Consider the following 26954-nt stretch of genomic DNA (forward strand, 5'->3'; position numbering starts at 1 on the left):
TTGGCAAAAATTGGTATTTACTTGGGAAAAACTGCTTCTATAAATTTGTTTTATTTATTTATTTTAGTGAGAGGAGGAGAGGCAGGGACAGACTCCTGCATGTGCCGGGACCCACCCGGCATGCCCACCAGGGCATGCTCTGCCCATCTGGGGCCACTGCTTCACTGCTCAGCAACGGAGCCATTCTTTTTTAGCGCTGGACGCAGAGGCCATGGAGCCTTCCTCAGCACCTGAGACCAACTTTTTTTTTTTTAATTTAAAGATTTAATAGTTGTTGTAACTCCCCATATACCTGGCACAGTCTTTCTTATAATTAACTCTTCAGTCACAATAGGTGGTTAAATAGTAATGTGACTAATCAATTCCACCTGGAAGCAGAAGTTCACATTGTATAGAACGTGTCCTCTTCATATGACTCGTTCCTCTAACTTTTCTTTCTCTGTCCTCATCTTTTGAACTCTTGTTTTAGACATTCATTATTATTATTTTTTTTTAATGGGGCGACATCAATAAATCAGGATACATATATTCAAAGATAACAAGTCCAGGTTATCTTGTCTTTCAATTATGTTGCATACCCATCACCCAAAGTCAGATTGTCCTTTGTCATCTTCGATCTAGTTTTCTTTGTGCCCCTCCCCCTCCCCCTTTCCCCCCTCCCCCCGTAACCACCACACTCTTATCAATGTCTGAGACCAACTTTGCTCCAACCAATCGAGCCATGGCTGCGGGAGAGCGAGAGGTAGGGAGGGAGGGGAGGGAGGGGAGGAGGGGGAGAGAGAGAGAGAAAGAGGGAGAGAGAGAAAGGTAAGAGAAGGGGGAGGGGTAAAGAAGCAGTGCTCGCTTCTTCTGTGTACCCTGACTGGGAATCGAATCTGGGACATCCACACACTGGGCCAGTGCTCTACCACTGAGCCAACCAGCCAGGACATGTGTTTCCATAAATTCGAAATTAGCTGCCTGACCTTTGGTGGCACAGTGGATGAAGTGTCAACCTAGAATGCTGAGGTTCCTGGTTCAAGGCCCTAGGTTTGCCTGGTCAAGGAACATACAGGAAGCAAGTACTGTGAGTTGATGCTTCCTGCTCCTCACCCCCTTTTTTCTCTCTCTCCCTCCCTTCTCCTTTCTCTAAAAATCAATCAATAAATTAAATTTTTTTTATAAAATTGAAATCAGTTTATTTTATTATTTCTCACTAGCAAGCACTTTTTTAAAGAGAGTGAGCCTTGGGACATTTTTTGAGATTTAAACTTTAGTTTAATCTTAGACACTTGGGTCAGGTTGAGTGGCATAAGGGAGTAACCCGTATGTATATATTCGTGTAGGCGTGGTCATGCAGTGTACAACTGGCTATTACCCCATTTCCCAGATGTGAAGTGGAAATATTTTCTTTTCCAAATCCTTGAGAAGCCCCAAATATATTTAGTTTAGGCAGATGTTTATATTCTTTGGTCTAGCATTAGGTGAAGAGCATTGTAAATAGGGCCTCTGGGAAACAAAGATGAATATTCCAATTGCAGGCCAATCCACACTCAATGGCTTAATGTAGCTTTCCCTAGAGGGAGGTAGGGGGTTCTCTCTGCAGAATTTTCTGGTTTCACAAAAATAAGTTGGGCTAGTAACACAAAAATTATACCAGAATTTTGACTTGCCTAGGATAGATTTTACAGATGGTTAGTATCACCAATCTATTCAGACACAAGTATTTTTTACTCTTGGTATTTAGAAAAGTTATTCCGAAGTCCTGTATCAGTCTAAAACTTGGGTGGACTTTTAAATCACCTTTATTTTATTATGTTAAATTCTTCATTGAACTTTATTTTTAATAATGACAAACATCTAGCTACAAAAATGAAATATGATTTATCAAATACACGAACTTATTCTTCAAAATCCACCCAGTTTACAGAAGTGGGGCTGATGTCTGCAGGAGGAGCTACAATGCGAGGTAGCATCTGCCTGTTTCAAGAGCCTCATCTCCAGCCTCTGGAGTCTTCTGATAGCCATTAAAATAAACAGGAAAAGGATGAGGTTTATGTTATAATCCCAAAAACTTCACGTGTTTGAGAAGCTCAGATAAGCCTTCCTTCTCCTGTGTCTTCAGAAAATACCTATCCATACTACTGGACAAAAAAAGACAAAAGCCTCATTTCCTAAAAAAGCTTCAATTTTCCTTTTAAACATACTATTTTACTTCACTTTGAGCAACTGAGAATTGCTCTATATTATAAATACCTTGTTTTTGACATTGATATGCATCCTACAATGACATTTCTTATTGTGTTCAGATCTTGCTCACCTAAAAAGTTTTATAGTTTTTACTAAGAAGCCCTTAGATTGGCATCTAAAACCCACCAACACCCAGAATGGGTTTGAGGACAGGTCGTAGAGGAGTCCTGTTCCTCTTGTTCTTAACACACAGCAGTCGTTGTGCACCTAGTTCCTTAACTGCATAGATGCACAGCTTGCCATATTTGACCTCTTCCCACTTCCAGCTTCTAAAAACCGGACACAGAATCATTTTGCTCAAATGCTCTGCTGGTCAACTCTTAGGATCTTACTGTGACTCTCGATTGCATCTCTTAGCAAACTAAGGCTCTGATCACAGGCTTGCACACAGTTGGGCCAATTAGCCTTCTATTCCTATGGAACCCGAGCTGTACACAGAATGGTAGTCCTACCACATTTAGCAAATAAAAATTCAGTTATATCTGAATTTCACATAACCAATACATATTTTTTAGCGTATCTCATACAATATTTACTTATACTAATATTTACTTATATTTTTAGTATTTACAATACTAAAAAGTTATTGTTTACCTGAAATACAGCTTTGACTGAGTGTCCTTTATCTAGTAACCCTAAGCATGAACCCACTACTTTATAAATAAAACGGTAGTCACTCTTCCCACAGTACTTTTACCTTTTTTTGGTATTCTATACATTTTCCACATCTTTCCCAGAGCCTTTTCAGAATAGCTCATGTCAGGCCTACAACTCCCTCATTTTCCTTTCCTTTCCTCCTTGTGCCAAAGCTTTCATGGTTCTTTTTATTGACTGAACATGGAGGCCTACACGTCACATGCAGTGGAAGCTCATGTTCACCATCCACTTGCTCATTCCAATGTGCCGGCACACAGTGGCGGCTGGGAGTAAAATGTTCAATATGCTCATCACTTTATTTAAGTACAGGAACTGACAGTGAACACACTGACATATTTCCTTTATTATGTTTCGCCAAAGCCAGAAAATAATTTCTCCCAATTCTTCCTAACTGTATCGGGGCATTCATATTTCTAATACTTTTTTTTTTAACATTTCTAGATTCAGACAGGGATTCAGTGTATGCAAAGTCACACAACGAGGTCAGACTGAGGAAAGCATGAAATGCCGTATGTAGCTGTGCGGCGCTGGTCACCTACTTACCAGATGATGGAGGTGTAGATTTTCTGGAACTAGGTACTATGTCACCCAAACTGGATGATGAATTTCCTCCTGATTTACTGAAGTAAAGCAAAAATTTGTATTAAATCTGACACTTATTTCGGATACAAAAAACATATGGATTGCTCAATAAACACGATTACTCATTGTGGTTTTTGTTTGTTTGTTTGTTTGTTTATTTTTCTGAAGTTGGAAATGGGGAGGCAGTCAGACAGACTCCCACATGCGCCTGACCGGGATCCATCCAGCATGCCCACTAGAAGGCGATGCTCTGCCCATCTGGGGCGTTGCTCTGTTGCAACCAGAGCCATTCTAGCACCTGAGGCAGAGGCCATAGAGCCATCCTCAGCACCTGGGCCAACTGTGCTCCAATGGAGCCTTGGCTGTGGGAGGGGAAGAGAGAGACAGAGAGGAAAGAGAGGGGGAGGGGTGGAGAAGCAGATGGGCACTTCTCCTGTGTGCCCTGGCCAAGAATCGAACCCGGGACTCCTGCAAGCCAGGCCGACGCTCTACCACTGAGCCAACAGGCCAGGGCTACTCATTGTGTTTTTTATGGAACTTTAAATTTGTCTTCACTACAAGGAGGCAAAGAGTAATTTCCCAGTGGATATTCCTGGAGTCCTACAAACAGCCATGTAATAGTCTCTGTTCTGAATTCAAGGTTTAATTTCGAAAGGCCCTGGGAGAGTGGAAGAGAACTTGGGTGACTTCTGCAGCGCTCAGGTTCTCTGCCAGGATCACAGGTAGTAACAGCGGAGGTTTCCTTTGCACCTTTTATCTTAGACTCTCCGAACCAATCTGAACTGCTCCCTCTTCATGGGGTTCCTGCTTCTTTGTCTTAGCTTGATTTTTTTTTGGGGGGGTATACTAAGATTGAAAAGACTCAACTTTTAATAAGTGACCTATAAAAGAAAAACCCAGCAATACCAAACCTTGCTAATATTTGAAAGGCACATGAAGGAACATGACAGCATATCCCGAGCACTGAACCGTCAGATCGTGTCCAGAACATTTCTTAAGTATGGCTAACATGGAGGAATAGACTGGGTTAACTAGGGATGATGTAAAGGGCATATACTTCAGAACTACTAAATTCTAAAGTTTTAATAAGACACAATTCTATCTAAGACAGTTTGGAGTTAATATTAGAACAATAGCATTTATGTGTTGTACCTGAGTACTAGCACGCTAACCAACACGTTACTAAATGACCCCTCACAAAGATGGAAAGGAATATCTTAAACGATTGACATGGGATTTCAGAAGGACAGTCTTATTGTCTGAAGGCTGGCATCACAGCCAAGCCAGGGACTGACTGGTTGAAATAATTTGCTACTGCGTCCGTGCATCAAGGGGCAGTATTTACTTTATGTAAACAATACAAAAATGGACACTCCATTAAAATCTCAGTGGCAGGCCGTATTTTATTGCTACTCTACTGGGATTTTAATGAGTAAAAGAAATATTAAAAACTTTAAGCAACTACCATAAGGCCTCTACATATTTTTAAGGTTCTTAAAAGGATACCTCAGTACATTTAAAAAAAATACCAGACAGTACATAAAATGAATAAACAGTGGTATTAATAGAAACACTCTCTGGTAGTTATACAATACCTAGAAACAGGACCAGAACATTTTCTTCCAGAGTTTTTCTTTTCTAAAAGGCCAAGTCTAATTTCAACTTAAACATGGTTTGTTTTACATTCTTTTTGAATTTTAATAGAAGTTAAAAGTATTATTTGAATTGCGTAAAACTGTGACAAACATTACAAAGAGTAAAAATTTTCACAGTGTAAATCTGTCCTTAACTTTTAATTCTATGAAAATGTAACCTTCTCAAGTTTTACTGCTTTTGGTTTTAATTGGCTTTTATAATTTATATATCAAAGTTTTAAACTATTTAAAATGTTAGAAGACAAATGTAAAAACTTCTGAAAGGAAGTAAAAATAGTTTCAAATATTTAGGCAAAAGCTTAGGGGAAGAGATGGGACAAAATAAAATCAAGAAAATTGAAGCAAAATGTATATGGTTACAGGAAAGGTAACCCAGACTAAGTTATGACATGTTATATATTCCCTGAATGCAGAGACTGTACAGGACTTTAAAGAAATAATGCAATAGCAAACAATATAGCTAACACAGTAAACAACAACTGGTAACACGATCCTGATTTGTTCTGTGCTTGCCGAGTCAGGCCTGGCTACAGGACTCACAGTACAGCACGGCAGTCCATCTCCATCCGAGGGCCAGCTACAGCCAGTTGATTGCTTTTCATCCTGATTCTACCACTTCCTAGTTGGTGACCTTGGTCAAGTTCCCTAACTTCTCATGGCCTGTCTCCTCATCTGTGAAGTGGACGCTCTAATATACATCCTGTTCCCACAGGTTCTTGTAAAGCTGAGCTCATCACTCACACCAGACCAGGGATGCCTGGGGGGCGGAGCAGAGGAAACTGTGCTGCCTTAACAAAAAAATTCTCCCTCCCTATTCCTTTAGAAGTAGTTTTTCTTTCTCCATTTATAGAAGAAAAATCAGAGAAAGACATACAAGTCTATCTCTGCAATAGCCCATCCCAAAATTTCCACAATGCCTCCTAGAAAACACTATTCCCAAGACATGAACCAAGAAAAAACATAAGTAAGTATGTGCAAGAAAAGTATCCCTACCCCGTCACCTGGATTTACAGTGCACGTTAACATTTTAAAGGCTATGAAAAATCCTGAAATAACTTTCTGATGTCTTGTCTTCAACTCATTAGACCATGGAACCTTCTTCTCAAGTGATTTGACAGTAAAACTCTGGAAAATGCTAAATTATTTTTAACAGACTAACACCAAAACTCATCCCCTAGCTGAGATAGCTTCAAATTTCAACAAATATAGACAGCACTACCAAACTGATAATAGCAATGCCAGTGCCCCAGCAAAATAAAGTTTTTCCACAGTATGATTTTATTAACTAGTATTAAGACACCATTATCAATGTGGAGAATAGAAAAATGCACACTAAAACAAACAGAATAATAGAAATGGAATGAATAGTAGCAGATTTTTAATACCCCTCAGGTAATTTTTGTTTTTTTTTTACAGAGTCAGAGAGAGGGACAGATGGGACAGACAGACAGGAAGGGAGAGAGATGAGAAGCATCAATTCTTTGTTGTGGCACCTTAGTTGCTCAATGATTGCTTTTTCATATGTGTCTTGACGGGGGGGGGGGGGGGGGTGAGGCTACAGCAGAGCGAGGGTTCCCTTGCTCAAGCCAATGACCATGGGGTCATGTCTATGATTCCATGCTCAAGCCAGTGACCCTGTGCTCAAGCTAGTGAGCCCCCGCTCAAGGTGGATGAGCTCATGTTCAAGCCGGGTCCTCCATGTCCCAGTCTGATGCTCTATCCACTGTGCCACTGCTTGGTCAGGCCCACACTGTTACTTCTTTATGATTAAAAGCATCTCACCATCTGAGGCCTTAATCACCCAGGGATTAATAAATGTCAAATACAGGGTAGAGGTCTCTGTTTGAACTAAAAGAGCCTGACAGTTATGAAATAGTACTTAAAAGATGGATGTTCTATACCAAAAACTTCTTTGTTGATGGTTGAAAAAAGAAATTCTTGCTAACACTAAAACATGATCATTGACAAAGGATTTGCATCAGTATATAAACAAATAAAATACAAGCTAGAGACAACAGGAGCCTCGTTACACACATTAAAGGAAGGACTTGCCCATATCATATCCTTTAACATGGGGAGAAGCATGCTACATCTTGGACTTGGCCACATGGGGTTATATTTCTAATTCACTCCATCTGAGTAACCCTTTTAGTGTTTCTTTTAATGAGGGGCAAAGCACCGCTATAGTGCTAGGAAGGGTTAATTAGCCCCAGCCTATTGTACAACTCATTTAATTGCTATCTGCACAGGCAATTTTAACTGGTTTCATACTGAGTTTCACCTTAAGAGCTTAGCAGTAGGGAGAACTGAAAAATGAGTTTCTCAAGTGAAAATGAAATCAAACAGGCCATAAGGACTGCTCTCTGCCAGTGATGTCTATGACTATCATCGCTAAAGCACCTTCCTGCCACACCGGGCAGCTATAGAGATGGATTAGTCACTAAGTTTGCTCAGTGCCAGAGTATTTTCAGCAAAAGATTAGGACTTGAGAATCTCCTCTGCACTGAAGCCTGAATTTAATATTCTATGACCTTAGCTGTTTTCATTAATGATCATAATTAATTTAATTCTCTCCCAAGTCGATGAACATGAGATGCTGGAATGAACTTTTTAAAATGCAGGACTTGTGCTACTATCCAGAAACCCTATCCCCAGTCCGCTTGATAACATGTAAGGAAGACTGTGGAGGACAGCAAACAGCACCCGGATGACGGCACAGTCTGGACGGTTACACAAACACCTGCCATTCTCATACCTGGAGTAGAATTTCCCTTGCTTGGCTCTCTGTTCATGCTGTAGCCTCATGTTTTCTAGCTTCACTGGGCTTGGAATGAATCCGATTTCACAGCCTTCTTTAACCAGTCGCCCTATCCACCAGTCATTGTTAAATTTCTAAACACAAAATCAGATTTGTTAACATCAGCGCACAGAAGTTGAAATCCTCAGATTGGTTTATTTTTCTCCCACATTAAGTACTTTCAGTGGGGAGAAATATTATAGCAATTACAATGAACTATGCTTCAACTGCTCACAAAAATTAGGGGATCAGGGAACGTGCAGAGACTGCAGTACTTTCAGCCTTTTGTACAGTGCATTTCCACCAATGAAATAAAAGTTGGCTTTGCATCTCATCTGCATAACTGAACTTTTTTTGACTTGTCATTTGCTTTTCTGATGTTGTTTAATCAAAAAAAATGCTTTTTTATCACTTCATATTCATTTTGAAATATCCTCTAATTTTTGTGAGCAGTATGTCACAATTCAAAAATCCCACAGATTGACGGATTGAGTGTAAACGTGATGTATTTTTAGTTAAGATGAAGAATCTGGCTAAGAACTAAGACTAGTTTGAATTTCGCCACAGGTACTGTTGTCACTGTTGAGTACCTAGGTTAAATTCTCCTTGCTCAAAGATTAACTACCCCTTTCTAACAAGAGGCCATTAAGGACTGGAGAGTGTTATAGAGGTCTTCTTCTTAATGTAATCCGAGTAACTGGAAATACTAAAACTGAGAGATACATATTGAAACCTACCAGAAATATTCTGCACCAGAGCAAAATTTACTTGTGCAAACATGTTTATAATTAGTATAGTATGGTATTCACAGACAATTTCTCTACTTCTGCTGATGCCAAAAATGTCTCTCTTGTGGATGGAATCTTTATCCCTAAACCTTTATGATTTGGCTTGATTTCCCTCAGCTGAATAGTATTTTTCAAATCTGTTCTTGAACATTTCAAAGAATAGCCACTCTGGTTTCTTTTCCTTTCATGGTAGAAAGGGATTCCTCTCCAAGCATCAACCATCAGGAGGAGACCCTGGACTAATTCATTTACTGTCATAAAATCAGATTCTAGGCACTCCATCACTTCTGAAAACTTTCTATTCTTCCCTCCAGTATTTCACATCTCTTTTTTATGTTCATGAAATGAGAGGCTCTAAATTGGGGAGGCTTTTTAAACTGGCAGTCATCACCTCCTTTTGCTTACAGCCTTCAGTGCAGTGAACAGTTAAATTTACATGTTTGCAAATTCGCTTTCTAGGACACATCATCCCCAGACTACCCCAGACTACAACGGTCAGTTTCTGTAGGTCTGAGGAAGCCTCAGGCTCATACACAAAGGACCCCATCTAGGGGATTCTGGCCATTTAAGACAGTGTTCTGCACAGCAGGCATTGGATAAATATTGACTCAAAATAAATCTTCATTAAGGGTGGCTGACTCTGCCTAACTGACAAATTTGAGTGGTCGTAAACTGAAAGGTGGTGACCTTGGCATGAAGGAAGAGGGATTTTCTTGCTATCTGTTTCTAGTCTTGGTTTCAACTCCTCCCATTACCCCTTCCACCGCGGAAGTCGATCATCAAAGAAGGAAAAGGGCACCAAGTATCTGAGTTTGGACACTGTCAGCAGAGAGGAGAGGTCAAGAATTTTAGAGATTATGAAACCATCCCTATGTGGTTAAACTAGAGATATGAAAGGAAAAACAACACGTAGTCAGTTACAAATTAAAATAAAAGGTATAGCTTAAGTGTAAAAAGGGATCATGTCCTCTAGTAGTCCCCAATTTCTGGATCACAAGAGCCCCAGGGAGCCTTGAAGTTATCATCAAGAGGCCTGTGACTGCTTCCTTTTTTATACAGGTTAGGATCATATTAGAAAAGACCGAGGAGCAAGAATTTCATGAGTATGTTACACAACTGCAGCTCTGTGCAATGCTATTTCACAGCAATAAGAAACAGGACATCACGCTTCAAGGTAAAAAGTCACGTGGACAGAAATTCAGATTATTTTCCTTACTTCCTTAACATGCAGAAAATCTTTTGCTTCAAATGAGATAGCCATGCCGGGCACTGGGACATCATCTTCATGGGCTGCGCTGTAGCTGACATTTGTCCGAACTGCAAATGCAACAGGCTTTGTCTAAAGAGGGAGAAAAAAGGGGGAAAAAAATTAGAAACAAGTGTTCCCTCCCTTTCCACCCACAATACAAACATACACTGAATAACAGTTGTAGCCATTGTTGTTTTTTTCACTTTAATTTCTCATCACTAAACAGCTTATTAGTATGGTATTCCACGCATATGAATGAAATCTTCCTGCTCTTGGCCATATACCACACATTTCCAATCTAGGAAAAGGCCACTGTTCTCTTTGAAAGCACTGCAAGTAATTGTGGTAGGCTGCAAGAAGCAAAAAGCCTTTTTAAATTCGAGGCTTAGCAAAAGGCTACGTCCCCTCCCCTCATATTGGCTATGATGCTGAGTATTTGCACCCACTTCACTTGCTTCCTTAAGTTGCTGGAAGTAATTTACATGCCCTTCCACTGTGGCTTTCTCAGATACTGCCATCAGCACTGAAGAGGCCTCCTGATCCCATGATCCCATCGTCTTTTCTTGGTGAGTCTATTTTCTTAATTCCGCACCGTTCTCCTTCAAGACCCAGAATTTCTAGCTGCGCTAGTCCACGGCAAGTAATAAAGGTAAAGATGAACTACTGAAATACGTGTTTATAACTTGATAGTATGTAGCAACTGGAAATCAGGAAACACACAGAGATAAAATGCTAAGTTCTTTGGTTTCAGTGGCAAAGACTTAGTAGCTGCCACCCCCAACCCAAACATCTTCTTGAATGAATAAGGAATGACATTATTCCAAACGGTATAATGCTTTGGATGAAAAAAGAACCAAAAACTGTATTTGCTGATTTACAGATAAGTGTTTGAGATAAGAGATCTAGGTGATATTTGTTTATCCACAAGGTAAAAAAAAAAAAAAGGTCTGTTGAGAAACTATGAAAAGAGGTATTGTTCTAATTGGCATTATGCTTCTTTTCCACTATGGTAAATGAATTTCTTCTGAGTAGTTTCTCTTTTAACAAATTTTTCACCTGGAGTTGTCCAGAAGGATTGGACAGAGAACCCATATTCATTTCCAGATTTTCCACAGTTGGTCCATTCTACCTGACTGCTGCCTGGGGTGAGGACTGAGCTGAGGGCTCTGAGCTTACCCAGAGTCATTCACAGAACGGAGAGGGGAAGGGGGACTACGCTCTGGAAATGGACACAACAGACATGAAATGGTTTTAAATGTTTGAATTCCAATTCTTGGTATTTTTTACAATTTATAGTGATGTAAGAGATGCTGTTCCTCAAATGGAAATATGGGCTTTAAAAAAAAAGTTGCCATAATCCTACCACTGAAGCACAAGCCTCGATAGCATGATGGCGCTTCCATTTAGTCTTGAAAAAAATTTAAATACATAGATTTTATTCTCATAGCTACAATCATAATTTATTTAACTGATATCCAGTTTTAAAGTATGATAGCATTTTTCATGTGATATATATTTTTATTCGATCATTTAAAAAAATTACTTCAACTGGTCACCGTTTTTTTGACATTAAGCCTTACAATTTTTTCCACTATGATAAGTATTCTGACTTGAAGACCTATTGCACAAAAATCCTCTTTGTATTTAGAATTCTTTTCTTGGGATTGATTCCCAGAAGTAGCATGTGGTAGCCACAATTTATCAAGACCTTTTAAAATTCTATTCCAAAGTAAGTCCAAATGGGCTGCAGTATTTTGAAGTTCAACCAGCAGTATATGATGGTACCCTTTTCGATAATACATGCTCTTAATCAGACTCAGTTTTACTGCTAGAAATAGGATTTTTATGAGTGGATCCACCCATTATTCAGGAGAGCTCAGCTCATAAAAACACAGATATAAGGTCTTTTTTATGCTAGCACAATCTTTCACTTCTCCCAGGTCTTTTATTCCTCGTGGGATACAAAGCCTAAGTGTGATGTATAGTTCTTCACCACTAGAAGACAGAAATATTAAGTGTACAATGCTACAGAGGAGCCCTTGGAAAACCTTGTGCCTTTCATGCAATGATCAACCTTTCAAACAATGGAGTAGCAGAAAGATGGGACACTAAAAATTAGAAAAATAAAGCAGCAGAGAAAGTTAGCATCTCATAACAGGAGCCACAGGCAATAATTTTATTTTTTCAGATGAAGACATCAGTTCAGAATGTGCCTCCTTCCTTGGCTTACCTCCTATAACCAAGGATGCTACCACTACCTGTGGAGGTTTGTACAGAATTTCGCTTCACAGAACTTACAGGTAGGAAAGGAGGACAGCAGAACCCTATCTCTCAATATCTTTACTTCAGGAACTCTATTTCTAAAACTAGAATGGACAACAAAGTGGAGGGGAAAAAAAGTTCTTGCCAAGATAAGAGGGCTTATCAGCTTGAGAAAAAGACCCCAGGATGTTAACCAAAGGGGCCAACAGAGGATGCCATTTTTGATTCCCTGAACTCACTTGGGCTCTGTCACCTCAAGCAGTGCATTTATAACGTAGAATGTATGTTCCACATAGAAAATAATGCACGGACTAACTTGAAGGAATTTAATTAGCCTTAGTTATTTTGCATTCTAACTTTGCAAGCTTACCGCCTTGGGGAAGATTCCCTCTCAGCAGCTCTAGGCAGTGTCACTGAGGTTCCCTGGCCTCAAATGGTTGCTCGGTGGTGGGAGGCGGGGGTCACTCAGTTAACAGCGCCTAGGGTGGACTTCTTTTGATGGATGATTGCATTTAGTTGTCCGTATGTCAGAATGCTGCCGAAGATCAAAACCTCCGGATTTCACCACCTCTATTCAGCACCACTGAAGACTGTCCTAAAATCCCAGAAGCATGGCCCAGCAACTACCACTCAGCCCTCCCAAACTTTCCTCCTCCTCGATGTTTTTACTTGGATTCAGGCCCTCGAAGCCTTCCCTTAACACCCTTAATCATGCTGCCATATGCTCTGCGCTGCTGGAAGACTGGTGCCTGGGACTGACGCACACGGGAACTAAGAGCGCAGGTCCAGCGGGATGCTCATGGTATTTCTGAGACCTCAGGACCTGCCTTTTCTCACAACCAGAGGCCACTCCATTAGTGCCACAGAGGCTGGGGGGAAGTCACCGGGCTCCTATCAGAAATACATCTGAGGTTTACAACAGGAGCAATTTTTATTTTCTCACAACTTCTTAGACTTACTAGACCAACGGCTATCAGAAAACAATTATGCTAAGGAGATAATTAACTTAAAAATCTCTTTGGATCCAGCAACTCCACTTGTGGGAATATATCCAAAGGAAATGAAAACACCACATTGAAAAGATATGTTAGTCCCCAGTGGTCATAGCAGCACTATTTATAGTAGCTAAATCATGGAAACAACCTAAGTGTCCCTCAGTGGATGAATGCATAAAGAATTTGTATTCACAGTGGAATATTACTTAGGTATAAAAAAGAAAATCCTACCACTTACTTGAGAAAACATGAATGGACCTTGAGGGCATTATGCCAAGTGAGATAAGTTCAGAGAAAAACACTGTATGATCTCAAACACCAAAACAAAACAATACAAAAACCCTTTGGTCACAAAGTAAAAAGAAACACTCCCAAATTCATGGCTCTATTTCTAGTTTCCTTCCTAAAAAATGACTTATAAAGTTAATAGTGAAACTCATTTTAACAGATACAACAAAATGTGCACCTTCAGTTTATTAAAATGTGCTAGTGAGCCTGACCAGGCGGTGGCGCAGTGGACAGAGCGTCAGACTGGATGCTGAGGACCCAGGTTCGAGACCCGAGGTCACCAGCTTGAGTGCGGGCTCATCTGGCTTGAGCAAAAACAAGCTCACCAGCTTGGATCCAAGGTCGCTGGCTCGAGCAAAGGGTTACTTGGTCTGCTGAAGGCCCACGGTCAAGGCACATATGAGAAAGCAATCAATGAACAACTAAGGTGTCGCAACGAAAAACTGATGATTAATGCTTCTCATCTCTCTCCATTCCTGTCTGTCTGTCCCTGTCTATCCCTCTTTCTGACTCTTTCTCTGTCCGTGTTAAAAAAAAAAATGTGCTAGTGATAGAATACCTACTGATCAAAAAGCAAAATGAAGTTCATTCAAAGGAGAAAATAAACTGATCATGATTAATAGTCACTTGAATTTTCATTCATTGACTTTTACATTTCTTAATACAGACATTTAACTCTGCTAAATAGGAAAGTATGTTTTTCCATTTTCATTCTAAAGCCATCAATAGCAAATAACAAAAGGAAAACCCAGAGTTTCTTTTAATATCTACAACTGATTTGTCTTAAATTTTAACTATTCCAAATTTTCAATATTTTTAAAAGAAATTAAAAGAAAAGTATGACTCGATTCCTAATATAAGAAACTACAGAAAAAAGCTTAAAAATCTGATCAGTTTATCCACTTTCCAGTGGTACATAGTAATTTCCTGTGAAACCTGCAATACTCTCCTATGACTTTAATTTTTTCATTAACTTGAGAGAGAAGCATCAATTCGTTGCTCCACTAAGTTGTTCCATTTACTTGTGTACTCATTAATTGCTTCTCCTCCAGGCCCTGACTGGGGATCGAACCTGTAACCTCAGTGCACCAGGACAATGTTTTATCCACTAAGCCATATAGCCAGAGCCTCTTCTAAAATTTTAAATGAGCCCCATGATAAGTATATTTATTGAGTCTTATTTAGGAAATACCCTGGAACCCAAGGCAAGTGAGGTACTTTCAGAAGTAAGATCGTAGCTACCTGCTTTATTACATACTAAGATTTCATTTCCCATTTTATCCTTCTGTGATTAGCACTTCTCCGATCATTTTGTTAACTTCACTGAAAATCAGAAATCCTTCCAATATACAATAAAAATCTTCAACTTTATTTATTCCTTATATAAATGCAGAATATTCTACAATATGTTGTGAAATTTCCTGCTTTGAATCTTGACAATCATTTAACTTCTTAAAAAAATCTTTGCTTAATGTATTATAAACTAACAAGGGTACTCTGAGAATTATTTAGTAATAAAACATATCTAACCATAGTGATAAAAAAAAGACTATAACAACTGATCATGTATCCTGATAACTGGACACTGAGTCAGACAGAAAACAACCACAGATTTGTCTCAGGATAACATTTATACATGTAGTTAACTCATCTGAGAAATTTGTATCCTTTTCCAGAATTGACTGACTTAACATTTATTAAGTACATGCTTACTATCTCAGGTAAGCATAGCTTAATTTCTATTCTAGTAGAATAGATATTATAAAATAATCAATAATTTCAATTAACAAAGTAAAAGAAAGGCATATGAGAATAAACCTGGGCGGGGGGGAGAATGGACAGACAATATAAAGTGGGATGTTAGGGCAAGCTTCTTTTTGAGTTTTTATGATCCATTCATCCACCCATCTCCATCTACCTATCTATCTATCCATCATTTATGTGTCAGACACTCTAGACATTTGGGATATATCAGTAAATAAGATCCCTTGCCTTCTAGGAGCTTATATTCTAAAAGGGAGAGACAGGCCATGAGTAATAGACACCATAAATAAAGTATATAGAATATTAGGAGGTGATAAATGCTGTGGAAAAATAAAAATAAAAACAAGGTAAGGAAAGCCAGGGAGCAAGGTGACAGGGCAGGTACAGTTTTAAATGGGAGTACAGGTAGCCTGCATGGAGGAGGTGACATTTGAACAAAAGCATGAAGGAAGTGACTGAATGCAGATATCTAACTCCAGGCAAAGGGAGGAGCCAGTGCAGAGTTTCTACGTTGGGAACTGGCCAGATACGTAGGAAGAAGCTGAGGAGGATAGGCTGAGTGAAGTAAATCAGGGAAAAGAACAAAAAATGTAGTCAGGGCTCTCAGGTTTTATGTGGCCTTGCAGGTCACTGTCAAGACTTGTGGCTTTTATTCAGTGAGATAAGAAGTCACTAAAGGGTTTTCAGTAGAGGAGTGATGTGTTCTGACATGTTAAAAGGACTATGGTGGCTTTTGAATTGATGAGAAACTTTGGGCACTTTTGGGTAGAAAAACAAAGAAACAGATGGAAATGATCATAATAACCTAGGTGGAAAGATGATGGTTAAATTAGGGAGGAAGAAATGGACTAGTTAAATATGGTTCAATTTTGCCCTGGTCGAATAGCTTGGTTGGTTAGAGCATCATCCTGAAGCACAGAGGTTGCCAGTTCAATCCCCGGTCAGGGCACATACAGGAACAGATAGATGTTCCTGTCTGTCTCTTGCTCTTTCTTTTCCTATCTCTGTAATCAATAAAATAAACATTTAAAAAACTGGCCCAAGTCTGGGTACACATTTTTGAAGCTGAGCCAGCACGATTAGCTGATAGATTTGATGTTGAGTATGAAAGAGAGTCAATAATGATGACAAACGTTTTGGGTCTGAGCAATTAGAAGGATGGAGTACCCATTAAGACAGATGGAGAAGGCTGCAGGTGGCCAGAGGCAAAAGTCAGTAGTTCAATCTTCACCTGTAAAGTCTGAGAGTTTATGAAACATCTAAGTAGGGTGTGGAAGAGTGCTCAAGGTCTGAAAGTGTGGGAGAAAGATGTGAGCTAAAGATACAAGGTTGTAAGTCATGGTAGATTGATGGCATTCAAAACCACGGGCCTGGACAAGACTGCCAAGTGAATGAGCACACACAGGGGTATTCCCACTACCAAAGAGGCTCAGAGAGCTCAACAGTGAAGGACAGTGACTGCTCACACTGTAGTTTTCTGGAAGAAACTGTTCCAAAGGGCAGGAAGTGATCCATGGTGTCAAATAAGGAGAAGAATTGAACACAGGGAGTACAGACAATTCTTCAATTTTTTTTTGAGAAAAAAATAAGATTATTGGTGACAAGAGGATATTTTTTCTTTTAACGTAGGAGAAATAACAACTTGTGACTATGCTGATGGAATGATCCAACAGAGAGGGAAAGAAAGGTGATGATATAGGAACAAGAGGATGAAATTACTAGAGCAATGTCCCTGCTAAGCAATGTGACCCAGTGCTCAAGTAGAGGACACAGCCTGAGACAGGGATGGGGCTCCAGTTCTTAAGGCAGACAAGGAAGAAGTGTGTACAAGCGCCGACGCCGGCTGCCAAGGTGATGGAAGCCACCTTCCAACTGAGTTTCTCAATGGAACGGGAAGGTAGGGGTCAAGACAGGGAAGAAGGATTAGAGGTTTGAGAAGGGAGAAAAGCATGTAACAGTCATTAAAGAGTACAGAAAATTAAATGGACTAAGGAAGTATGGTAAGATTGCCTGGTAGTATTAAAGACTCACTTGAGACTCAAGGTCATGGATTTATAGTAAGCTAGCCATGCTATGCTAGAATATATATGATATCAGACACATGATGGCATATAAAACTGAGACTCATGGACACAGACATAAGTAGTGACCAGAGGGAGGCAGGTGGTGAGGAGGGGAGTAAAGAAGGGCAACTATACGGTAATGGGAAATTGTTTGACTTTGGGCGATGTATGGCACACAACACAATCAACAGTTCAAATGCTATAGAGGCCTGAACTGTGGTGGCGCAGTGGATAAAGGATCGACCTGGAACGCTGGCGTCACTGTTTCGAAATCCTGGGCTTGCCTGGTCAAGACACATATGGAAGTTGATGCTTCCTGTTCCTCCCCGCCATTTCTCTCCCTCATCTCTAAAATGAATAAAATCTTTTTTTAAATGCTACAGAGATGTTATCTAAAACCTATGTATTCTTATCAACCAATGTCACCTCATTAAATTTAATTTCTCATTAATTAATTAACTAATTGACCCCTGATGCTAAGCAGGATGCTGGGGGCTTCTTGCAGCCAGCACTCAGTGTTAGAAAAACATGAAAAAAAAAAAAAAAAAGCAAAATAACCTCTGTGTTCACTCTGCTGAAATGAACATTTTACTACTCCCATAAGAAATTCCCTTTTTTTTTTCAAGATTTTATTTACTGACTTTAGAAAGAGAAGAGAGAGTTAAGGGGGAGGAGCGAGAACCATCATTTATAGTAGTTGCTTCTAGTATGTGCCTTGACCGGGCATGTCTGGGGTTTCAGACCAGCGACTTCAGCATTCCAGGTCGACATTTTACCCACTGTGCCACCACAGGTCAGGTGTAAGACAACTTTTTGGTTGAGTAGATAAAATTCCTAGTGCTCAATTTTCAGGTTGTTGTACTGTGTACAAATTTTTTTTAGAATCAGGTGGTCTCGAAAAGCATTTACTATTACTCCTGCTTTAAGTTTAATTAATGTCTTTTAAAGTCATTTTCAGAAAATACATGTTTGTTTTGCCTGGTTTTGAAAAAGGTTCCTGTTATATCTAGTGTCTTTTAAAAATACGAGTGTGTTTGCCAATAAAAGAACCTGCTTCAAAAAGTTATAAAATGTGTTCATTAAAGTATCAATCCAAAGAAGGCTGATTACTCACTTTTGGTTTCCCTGAAAGTTAAGGATTTTGAAAATTGGGAGTTCTAATTCAGTCAAAAAGGAACGGTATGGTTTTATTAATAAAATAAAAAATATAAAAATACATTTTAAAGGACAAGAATTAAAAATGCATTGTTCTAAAATAGTTATTTCTGAATAAGTTAAAGAAGAGACTAAGAAAATTGCAAAAGGTTTATATAAATCACAAAATGTTTGTGAAAGTTGCAGAAGGTTTGTGCAGAGGAAAAAAGCAAAAGAGAAATTTTAAACTAATTATGCCTATTTGATAAGCTTAAAATTACATGGGAGGCTTTGCAAAAATATAGCATTTGTATACATATATTTTTATTAAAGTAAATATTCTGGCGAGTCTGTGAAAATCTCCAAGAATCTATAAAGTTTCTAATATACTTTTGTTTGTAATTCTGATTGTTACCCTAAAATGTTGTTACAAAAACAAATTCTTTTGTCAGTTGTATTATAATCAGGTCTATAACCATGTAATTTAATTTTTTCCTTTTGTCATCTAGGGGCAGCCATTGTTTTGGTATAATGCTTTTGTAAATATACTGCTCATGAAAATTAGGAGATATTTCAAAACGAATATGAAGCGATAAAATATCCCCTAATTTTTGTGAGCAGTGTATAACGAGCACCATTACACAGGTAACAGAGTTAAAAGCATAATCCCACACCTGGCTTTAAAGTTACCTTTTCCCATTTTGCTTTGAAATTTCTACAACAGTTCCCCAGAAGTACATATTACAGGATGTGTATTTCTATTCTCTGTATACATTGGGGAACATTTTTACCTACTTCCCTGAATTGATCTTTCAACTAGGTTATAACCCTTTTCATGAGTGGTTATATTTTTATTTGTTTTTTATTCCAGCCTCCAAACATTTACCACAGTGCAGGCTATACATTCATAATTGTTCGAAGACTCAATGAAGAGATTGACTACTTTCTGTTAGAAGAATCAATTATCAGGTGATTATTCAGCACCTGCTCAATAGAAAGTTCGATTATCATAGTTCCAGGGCCCATACCAAATGGCTAAATCAATACGAAAGCAAGGTTGGTCTGATCAGGTTTTTGTTTCATACAATTAATATATATGTATGTAAGTGCTAGTGTACATATATATTTATTAAATTTAATATATTGTAGCTATATTAACTAATAATTAAAACCAAAGGAGTTGCCCTGGCTGGTTGGCTCAGTGGTAGAACGTCGGCCTGGCGTGCAGGGGACCCGGGTTCGATTCCCGGCCAGGGCACATAGGAGAAGCGCCCATTTGCTTCTCCACCCCTCCGCTGCGCCTTCCTCTCTGTCTCTCTCTTCCCCTCCCGCAGCCAAGGCTCCATTGGAGCAAAGATGGCCCGGGTGCTGGGGATGGCTCCTTGGCCTCTGCCCTAGGCACTAGAATGGCTCTGGTCGCTGCAGAGCGACGCCCCGGAGGGGCAGAGCATTGTCCCCTGGTGGGCAGAGCATTGCCCCTGGTGGGCGTGCCGGGTGGATCCTGGTTGGGCGCATGCGGGAGTCTGTCTGACTGTCTCTCCCCGTTTCCAGCTTCAGAAAAATACAAAAAAAAAAACAAAACCAAAGGAGTTAATGTTTAAAACAAAATTTAAAATCTCATCACCTTAAAAGCCACTAAAATGAGTAACAATCACAGCATAAAGTAAATGGAGCAAACAATACATGGAATAATTTATTCATTGTTTTTGATAGATAATTAAAAATAGATAAGCTCTAACAAAATTGTTTTGGGAAGTGAGTAATAGTAATCCTTTAAAATGTGCCTGGCCGGTTGGCTCAGTGGTAGAGCATTGGCCTGACGTGCAGAAGTCCAGGGTTCGATTCCCGGCCAGGGCACACAGGAGAGGCGCCCATCTGCTTCTCCACCCCTCCCCCTCTCCTTCCTCTCTGTCTCTCTCTTCTCCTCCCGCAGCGAGGCTCCATTGGAACAAAGATGGCCCGGGTGCTGGGGATGGCTCCTTGGCCTCTGCCCCAGGCGCTGGAGTGGCTCTGGTCGCAACAGAGCGAAGCCCCAGAGGGGCAGAGCATCGCCCCCTGGTGGGCAGAGCGTCGTCCCTTGGTGGGCATGCCGGGTGGATCCCGGTCGGGCGCATGCGGGAGTCTGTCTGTCTCTCCCCGTTTCCAGCTTCAGAAAAATACAAAAAAAATAAAAAAAGTGCACACATATTACAAAGCTTAATTGAAATAAGAAAAAAAGCAACATTTATGAGTGCTTAGGTCAGGGTAGTGTTCAAAGTTGCAGAATTGCCGTGCAAAGTAAAAAGAGATTAGGATAATACTGACACACAAATCTAACTATCTAGTTAAATGTAGCACAGCCCTTTCCTTCAGTTTATCAGAGAAGGGCTCACTTTTTATCAGGAAAGCTCTCTCCTACCTAAGAGTGTACGGGCTTCTTTGCCCCAAAGGAGCTGTCTTTCCCTGGAGCACCCTCTTCAAAAGGCATCGAAACTCCTCCAGGGTAAGAAACCAATACTGGAGAAAGTGCTCAATTTTATTTATTCTGTGTTGTGAAACACATGTCTCCCTGCCTTAGAGGAAATGTGAAGCGATTTTGAGTTAAGCCAGCATTTTAAGAACACAAGAACTGTTTATTTTTTATTTTAACCACTGATGAGTCTTAACAAGCATGGTAACAGTATTTCTCAGGTTATTTAGATCCCAACAGTGTAATTCAGAAGCAAGTAATTTTTGCTTTAGGCTTGTAAAACAAACAAACAAAAACAAAAACTTTTTTTTTTCAGTTGTTGTTATGGACCAAATGTTTGATTCAATGAGGTCTTAGGCGCACCACCCTAATCCAGTGGGATTGGTGTCCTCATAAGAAGAAGAAAGAGACACTGGAGACGTCTCTCTCTCTGGGCTCACATAGAAGAAAAGGCATGCAAGGACACAGTGAACGGGGACCATCTGCAAGCCAAGCCAAGCCAAGCGGAAAGGCCTTACTGGAAACTGACCCTGCCAGACCTTGATTGGAGACTTCCCAGCCTCCATAATTCTAAGAAAATCCGTTTCTGTCCTTTACACTAAGCAACCTATGGTATTTTGTCATGGCAGCCTGAGAAGATTAACATAGTTGCCTTAACCAAATCAATATGATGGTTTCTATTTCTAGTAAAAAACACAACCAACTTTAATCTATGTTACTTTGATATCAAAGTCTTTATAACCAAAAATAATTTCTCTATCCAAAATCCCTGTATCCTTTTCAGAGAAAAATGTCAAGTCAATAAAAATCTCCTCTCTTTTTCAACACACATTTACTTAGCATTTATTTTGTTTAAAATACAGCACTGCACAATTCAAAGGTCAGGATGGGGCAAGACACAGGGTTTCCTTCCCTAAACCCGTTGAGACCCTAGTAGAGGAACGTGTGCTACTCCAGACCAAAAAACCTTAGGTAAGGCATTTGGAAAGTCTGGACACCTGTTCACTCTTCTCTCTCTCTCTCTCTCTCTCTCTCTCTCTCTGTGTATGTGTGGTAGTTGCTGCTTCCAACTCCTGAATAACAATCTTATATTTATATTTCCTTTGTTTCTCTTTGCTTATCTGTTATATTTCACCCATTTAGCTGCCCTATTTCTCAGCTAGTTTTCTCCAAAATATAATATTTCTATTTTGTTAAAGAAAAGAATAAAAAGAAAGGCCATCTCAACAGGGACCAGGCGCACCAATCTTTGCCTTAATTCATGAAGTGTGGTCTAGAAATATCCAGAACCTCCCACATGACTGGTTTTACATGTCTACATCAAGGTTCTGCTCAGTACTTTTATTCCTTATGAAGTACAGGAATGAAAGAATTAAGAGGAAGCCTTCTACACTACTGCTTTTCATTTAAACTGTTATAAAAATGTCTACTCTGTACCCATTTAGAAAATTATACACGACAAAGAATTTCTAAAGTAGTTTTTTTTTTTAATTTTAGAAAGGCAGAGAGAGCAAGGGAGATGGAAAGGTAGAGATTGAGAGAGAGAGAAAGAGAGAGAGAAACATTCGTTTGTTGTTCCACTTAGTTGTGCGTTCACTGGCTGCTTCCTGCAGGTGCCCTGTGGATGGATCACACCTGCAGCCTTGGTGTTTCAGGACCATGCTCTATGGACTCAAGCAAACCAGCCAGGGCAGGGCCCCAGAGCAGCTGTCTACACAAATGCACGGAAAGCCTTTACAGGCTGACAAACATGGGGAGACATATTATATTTTAATTCTGTAACCTCCACTTTCTTTTCTACTCTACCAGCTGTAGTTTGAGCTAAGTCCAGAGTTCTAGGGATCAAAAGTTATGCACATTTGTCTGTGTTTGTTCTGTTACTGTTTATTTCAAACTGAGTGCTTTGTTTTTTATTAAATAGAAAGAAAAAAACAGGAGAATGTCTCCAAGACAAAAATCAAATGTCTTAGAAGGGAATAAATTAATGCAGAGAGCTGGAGGTGGCAAGTTCTGAAATGAGATCTCTCTGGAAACTTTTAAAACCTTTGTTACTACCCCTACTTCAGCGTTGTACGACCTTCCCGAGCAAAGCTTTGTGACTGACTGCCACTATGCTAGAGACGGAAGAACAGCATCCAAGGGGGTAGACACTCAAGGAAGACATCAGCTGAATGTATGAGAAACCTAATGATGACAAGGGCTGGACACTGGCTGGGTGGTATTTTCACATGTAAAGTGGTTATTTGAACATCAACATAATTGTATTACTCTGATAGTAACTTGTGCTAAAAGACAAAGTGAGGTATAGTAAAAATTTCAATATTTTATCTGGGCCAACATTGACTCAGATGGCACAGCACCAAACCAAAAGCGGTTAGGAGTGCTCTACCAACGGGAGGTAAGGCAAGGCTTTCACAGGGAAGGTGTGAAAACAAAGCAAGGAAATGATTTGATTGGCTACAGCCTAAGGGACTGCCTTATTTGGGAATGCCTAACTGGCTGTTTGTGATTGGTTGTGATATTAAATGTTGTTTTCTGGGATTCCAATGCATTTATAGGAACTGACTCTGGCTTAAGTTCCAGTGTTCTTACATAGATTAGCAAGGTATCGCAGCACCTAGGCCTAATGGTCTCCTTGTTTAGTTATTTTAAAGCTTGTAAATACTCAAAGTGTTTACTGAAGGCATCAAGACATCTTCAGTCAAGTCAGGGGACACTTCCAACTTCCCTATGGCCTTCTGTGTGTCAAGGTTTCAGAGAAAGTAGTTGGCTGTTGGGTGCAAATGTAAGAAGTATCAACTTGACTTACTTAGGCCTGTCTATGGCAGTAAAAAGATATAACTTAGCTTGATAAACAGATATTTTTTCAAGTATTATTAGACTAATAATTAATACTTGCCTTAATTGATTATTTAAGCCATTGTGCTTAGAAGTATCTCATTTTGTCCCCATCAAAGCCCTCTGACTATGTCTAGTAAATGAGGATATGTGTGGGATTCAAACCCAAGTCTATTTTGAGTATAAAAGCACAGGTTCTCTTATAGCCACTGTACTGTCATCATGAAAGACCACAGCCTCTTTTGTAACACTTTCATTTTCATTTATTTCTACTCATTCTCAAATATTCCCAAAATTCCTATTATATGTCTAATAGCCCATGGAAATACTCTAAAGTATACTCATTTCATAATTTCTAAGTTTTACTGATTCATAGTTATAACTCTTCAAATAATTTAAATTCAGTGTTGCTTCACTATAGCTTTTACATTTGTTGCTGCTATATTTCTCAGTTGAAATTCTTACAAAAAATATACCCAACTTTATTTTCCTCTTAAAACATATAATTACAAAAGTGGAAAATTTATAAAACTCAGTAAACCAAGAAAAGGATATGTCATCTATTAATCCATTGTCTAGCTAACATTTCATAGATTATATATATATATATATATATATATATATATATACTTAAAAAAATAAAAGTATCATAATTTAGTAACTATTTTACTTCATTTAAAAAGCTATTGCCTGCCTGACCAGGCAGTGGTGCAGTGGAAAGTGTCAGCCTGGGATGCAGGGGACCCAGGTTTGAAACCCTGAGGTCACTGGCTTCAGTGTGGGCTCACCAGCTTGAGTGTGGGGCTGCCAGCTTGAATGCAGGTTTGCCAGCTCGAGCATGGGATTATAGACATGACCCCATGGCTACTGGCTTGAGCTCAAAGGTCACTGGCTCAGCTGGAGCCCCCCAGTCAAGGCACATATGAGAAAGCAGTCCATGACCAACTAAGGTGCTATTGATACAACCATGAGTTAATAACTTCTCATCTCTCTCACTTCCTGTCTGTCTGTCTGTTCCTGTCTATGTGTCTCTCTTGCTAAAAAAATAATAAAAATTAAAAAGCTATTGTCTTTCCTAGACATTTTCAATAGCTGTACTTATCCATACCCACTGAATAAATATGTCTTATTTAACCAGTTGAATAATTTCTCAGTGCCCCAGAAAGCAGAAACCCAGGCAAAGTATTTATATAGGAGTGGAGTTCCAGGAAAGAGAAGTGAGGGAGGAGAATAAAGCAAAAAAAGAGAAAGAGAAACAATAGGAGGACCCATTACTGACTTGACTGCCACTAAGTAAGACTGATTGTTAATCCTTCTGGACTAGTCTCTGAGAAGCTATATAAACCATGCCTCACGACAGTCTGTTAGGAGGAGGGTGTCATTCAACCATCATTGGTCAAAAGTGTGCCCCCTGAGTGTGACCTTCCTGTACTTCTGGGTATTCAGCATGAAGAACAGGGCCCTAGACCAGGACACCTCGAGGTCAACAGGGAAGAGAGAAAAATCTAATATTTAAAAAATAAAAGCTGGGCCTGTGGTTGCACAGTGGATAGAGCGTCAGCCTGGAATGCTGAGGTTGCCCAGTCAAGGCACATATGAGAGGCAACAAGCAAGCAATGAACAACTAAACTGAAGAAGCAACTATGAGTTGATACTTCTTGCTCATGCCCCCTCTGTAAAATTAAAATCTTTTTTAAAAATTAAAATTAAAAAATAAGAAAAAATTGATTCTCAAATAATTTGAATACTTTTTTAAAAATCAGGCATGTATAAAAATCAGTGATGGTCTCTTCAAGAAAGTATTATTGAGTAAAAATGTCACTTAGTTCATGTTTGCTTCCACTGTTTGAAAATTATTTAAAATTCTTTTTTGAAATTATCAACACAATCAAAAGTATATTCTGAATGCCCTTAATATTGGTAGCTCATTTTCCTTTAAGGACAAACTAGTTTTTCTTAAACATCACAGAGTCATTTAAAGCCAAATTTAATAGACAGTGATCAACCTGGGAGATAAACTTTTTAAATTAAAAATATTGCTTGACTCTGAAAGTAATGAGCTGTCTTCCTGGTATACTTCCTGTGCTGCTTCAGAGGACAGATTTAACAAATTGTCAACTCTTTCTCAAAGAAAGTTAGTCTCTACCATGGGTCCCTGAGGATTTTAGAAATTTTTATGGTGTCTTTTTGGATTTTTTACTAAGAACTCCAGGATGCCTGCAGAAAATTTTGACCATAAGTCTGTCAAGAGATGGGATCATAAACTTTCTGGTTGTGTTTATTCTTGGTAGAAAAAAAAAATTAGAAAAAGTGTTTAGGCGGAAAAATACTATCTATATTATTCTTTATATTATATATAGAATATAGAATATCTATTTCTATATATAGCCTATAAAATCAAGTCTTTCTACTTTAAGTAAGAAATGCTAAATATTAACCACATTTTTTAAGTGCCCAAGTAATCATAAATCTTTAAATTTTTTTCCCTCCAATGTACATCGAAGAATTTGGGAAGAGAAGTAACAATGAAATGATCTAGAATTTCCTTTCCTTTTGTGGATCTTGCTTACTTTATTTGAATTCAGGTATGTTAGGGTTCCCGTAATTGTTTAGGCTGGTAAGTAACTTCTGGTGCACCCAGGAAGGGAAAAGCCTTGAAGACAGTTTTGTTCTAAACAGCTCTTTCTCCATGCCCAGATTTATTGAGATATAATTAAATAAAATTGTAAGATATTTAAAGTATACAACATAATAACATGGCACGTGTCTATATCATGGAAAAAATCCCCCCATCAATTTAATTAATGCATCTATCACCTCCCATATTTAACTTAAAAAAATTGAGTTCTACTCTCTCAGCAAATTCTAACTATCAAGTAGAGTCACCAGGTTTTACATTAGATTCTCAAAGCTTACTTTATTTTTTTTAAGTGAGAAGCAGGGAGGCAGAGAAACTGACTCCCTCATGCACCCGACCAGGATCCCCCCAGCATGCCCACCAGGGGGCAATGCTCTGCCCATCTGGGGTGTTGCTCCACTGCAACTGGAGCCATTCTAGTGCCTGAGGTGAAGGCCATAGAGCTATCCTTAGAGCCCAGGCCAACTTTGCTCCAGTGGAGCCTTGGCTGTGGGAGAGGAAGAGAGAGAGAGAAAGGAGAAAGGGGAGAAGATGGGCGCTTCTCCTGTGTGCCCTGGCCGGGAATC

The 26954-nt window shown here is 39.3% G+C and overlaps 1 protein-coding gene across 15 annotated transcripts in view; it reads right to left on the reverse strand.

Moving 5' to 3' along the window:
* Window positions 1-26954, reverse strand: part of CACNB2 (calcium voltage-gated channel auxiliary subunit beta 2) — a 431046-nt gene that overhangs the window by 35267 nt on the left and 368825 nt on the right. For 14 of the 15 annotated variants that reach the window (XM_066232417.1, XM_066232418.1, XM_066232415.1 and 11 more), the window contains 3 exons: window positions 9925-10047; window positions 7879-8015; window positions 3430-3506 (listed from right to left, as the gene is read on the reverse strand). In XM_066232417.1, the coding sequence (XP_066088514.1) occupies window positions 3430-3506; window positions 7879-8015; window positions 9925-10047 (337 nt within the window). The remainder of the gene's footprint in view (window positions 1-3429; window positions 3507-7878; window positions 8016-9924; window positions 10048-26954) is intronic. The other variant, XM_066232419.1, reaches the window with a different exon arrangement.

The sequence above is a fragment of the Saccopteryx bilineata genome, chromosome 5 (assembly GCF_036850765.1).
Source record: "Saccopteryx bilineata isolate mSacBil1 chromosome 5, mSacBil1_pri_phased_curated, whole genome shotgun sequence".
Taxonomy (NCBI): Eukaryota; Metazoa; Chordata; class Mammalia; order Chiroptera; family Emballonuridae; genus Saccopteryx; species Saccopteryx bilineata.